Source organism: Sinocyclocheilus anshuiensis, unplaced genomic scaffold (assembly GCF_001515605.1).
Source record: "Sinocyclocheilus anshuiensis isolate Anshui unplaced genomic scaffold, SAMN03320099.WGS_v1.1 scaffold687, whole genome shotgun sequence".
NCBI lineage: Eukaryota > Metazoa > Chordata > Actinopteri > Cypriniformes > Cyprinidae > Sinocyclocheilus > Sinocyclocheilus anshuiensis.
The window spans coordinates 410,857-413,909 of record NW_015551096.1 but is presented as its reverse complement, the minus strand read 5'-3'; the positions used below and the strand labels follow the sequence as shown (position 1 = coordinate 413,909).

The 3,053-nt window shown below is 35.2% G+C and overlaps 1 protein-coding gene across 1 annotated transcript in view; it reads left to right on the top strand.

Annotated features, from left to right (window-relative positions):
* Positions 1–3,053, top strand: part of vav1 (vav guanine nucleotide exchange factor 1) — a 16,545-nt gene that overhangs the window by 10,499 nt on the left and 2,993 nt on the right. The window contains exons 14-18 of the mRNA XM_016452768.1: positions 90–225; positions 316–425; positions 523–625; positions 2,688–2,719; positions 2,822–2,932. Of these exons, the coding sequence (XP_016308254.1) occupies positions 90–225; positions 316–425; positions 523–625; positions 2,688–2,719; positions 2,822–2,932 (492 nt within the window). The remainder of the gene's footprint in view (positions 1–89; positions 226–315; positions 426–522; positions 626–2,687; positions 2,720–2,821; positions 2,933–3,053) is intronic.

Genomic DNA, 3,053 nt, shown 5'->3' with positions numbered 1-3,053 from the left:
AGTGTGTGTGTGTGCGTGTCTGTGTGTGAGTGTGTGTGTGTGTGTGTGTGTGAGTGTATGTGTGTGTGTGTCTGTGTGTGTGTGTGCAGGTATGGCTTTCTCTTCGATAAGGCTCTGCTAGTGTGTAAGAAGCGCAGCGGCGAGAGTCTGGAGCTGAAGGAGCTGATTGAGCTTCAGCATTACCAGCTGAGAGACGAGCCGTCAGGAGAGAAGGACAGCAAGAAGGTTCTACACACCTCCTCTGGTCTCACAGAGCTTCATCATTATCATCATCATCATAACACACCTGTACCTGATGCTTGTGTGTATTTACAGTGGACGCACACCTTCCTGCTGATGGATCTGTACGGTCAGGGCGGCTACGATCTCTTCTTTAAGACGCGAGAGCTGAAGAAGAAGTGGCTGGAGCAGTTTGAGATGGCGCTGTGAGTCCACCGCTCATATGTTCCTCAAAACTTCAGCTCAGATACAGCTCTAATATGCTGCTCTTATGGTAGTATAATATAACATACATGTTCGTAGGTCCAACATGTGTCCGGAGAACAGCACGGCTAACGGTCATGACTTTCAGATGCACTGTTTTGAGGACACCACCTCGTGTAAAGCCTGTCAGATGCTCCTCAGGTGAACTTTAAATCAGTCGTTTCACGCCAGTGTTCACGAGTGAATGAGCTGCTGTTTTCTGCTCAACAAACACCAGAATGCTGCTGCAGTTAGTTATAGCAGCTTAAAATTTGTTGAGATAACTTAAATATCCAATTTAACTAAAGTTAACTAAACATATCATTTTAATATATTTTTTTTAAAGTTGAAACAACACGTTTTTACTTATTCTAAAGCTGAATTTAACGTTGTGAGAAATAATCGCAGCATTTATTTTTATAGTGTATTATGTTGGATCTTGTATTGCTAAATGTTGCTTTCTGACACGGGAAAGTCGCAGAAATGTGTTTTATTTTAGTATTATCGATATGCTATTGAGTATTTATGATTATTTTTAATTATTTTTGATTTTCAGTTTTCGTTTTCATTTTTTGCTTAATATTTTTATTTATTTGTATTTCAGTTTTAGTATATTAGTATTTTAACTTACTTTAGGACTTGAACACCACTGAGTCGCAGCTCGGGTTTCAGTAAATGCTTACTTTTTTAGTTGAAACAATGCATTTTTACTTATTCTAATGTTGAATTTTAAGTTGTGATAACTAATCACAGCAATCATTTATACAGTTTATTATGTTGGTTCTTGTATCTAATATACATTTAGCTTTCTGAAATGGAAAAGTATCACATGTGACTTTTAGCAGTTTTATTAGTTTTTAATTAATGTTTATTTTTATATTTTCAGTGTTCATTTGAGTTTTAGTTTACATTTTTAATTTTGTTATTTTTATACATTTTTGCTTAATAATTCTCTTTCATTTTTTATTTATTTTAGTTTTACTCATTTAGTTATTTACTTTAACTTATTACTTTAGGACTTAAACTTACTTATTTTCATTTAGGGAAACATTTCTAAGTTTTTCATCTAATGTTTTATTTCAGCTCATGAAAATAGCTGAGAGTGTTTGTTGATAATAACAACACTGGCTCGTTTTCAGTTAATGCTCTTTTTAGTCCGGGAGGAAGTTCTGAGCTGTGAAAGTTGCTGAATCGTTTCATTTCGAGTTTCATCAAACTCATCAAACTCAGAGAATGAAGACTAATGTAGATGTGTCAGGATGAGACTCCTGTAAGATATAAAGGAGTGTAAATCTGCTGCTGTAGCTGGAGATGTGAGACTTATTTGCTGATGTGTGTGTCTGTGTGTGCGTGTGTGTGTGTGTGTGTGTGTGTTTCAGGGCAGGAATCTGACCATCGGAAAGGTCGGCTGGTTTCCCTGCAGTAAAGTTCAGCCATTTGTGCCGGTGAGTGGATCAATAAAATTTAGATCCAATAACTGATATTGAGTCATTATATCCGATACTGTTTATTTATTTATTCTTTGATTTCCCACAATTTTTAATCTTTATTTTATTTCCCTCTTTTTTTATCTTGCATTTTTTTTTATTTCCTACATTTTTACTTCCTGCATTTCTTTTCTAGTTTTTAATCTTTATGTATTACTATTTTTATTTTCTAATTTTTTTACTCTTTATTTTTCCCTGCAATTTGTATGTATATTTTAATGTTTATTTTTATGTAATACAATTTTTACTTTCTACATTTTTTTTATTTACTTCACTCTATAATTTTTAATCTTTTAAGTCGTACAATTTTTATTTTCTTCAATTTTTAATCTATTTTTTCCTGCAGTTCTTATTTCCTGTAATTTTTTATATTTATATATTTCTGACAATATTTCCTAGTTTATTGTATAATCATAATACTGTACAGTTACAGTGGGGTCTACTTTTTCATTTTAAATTAGATTATCAGTATAACAGTTTGAGTGAAATTGTAATGAAAAATGAGCATGAGTTTAATAAAGTCTTGTTATTTGGTTCATGCTTTACGGAGAGCAGCACTCAATTAATGAAAGAAATAGAGCACAATCTGAAATCCTAAATGTTTTCGTTTGTTTCCAGGCTCAGATTAAATTTGATGTAATCATTTTTACATTTCGGCGTACAATAATAATAAAAATCTGCATGATGACTGCTAGTATCTACTGCTAGTTAAGTAAATGTGTTGTCTGCTCTCTGTAGGCGCCTCCTCCAGATTTAACAGGACTGCCCTGGTAACACACACACACACACACACACGCACACATTTTATCTATATTCACTCTTGTTCATTAAAGCATGCATGTACAGGCAGTAACACACCCCTCTGGTGTCAGGTTCGCTGGTAACATGGACCGGGCCGGTGCTAAAACTCTGCTGATGTCTCGCTCTGACGGGACATTTCTGGTGCGGCAGAAAGACGCTGGAGAATTCGCCATCAGCCTCAAGTACTGTGAACACACTCAAACACGCTGACTGACAGCTGTCAATCAAACAGCACCAGTGACACGCCTCTCTGTCTCTGTCTCAGGTTCAGCATGGACACCAGACACATAAAGGTCACGTACT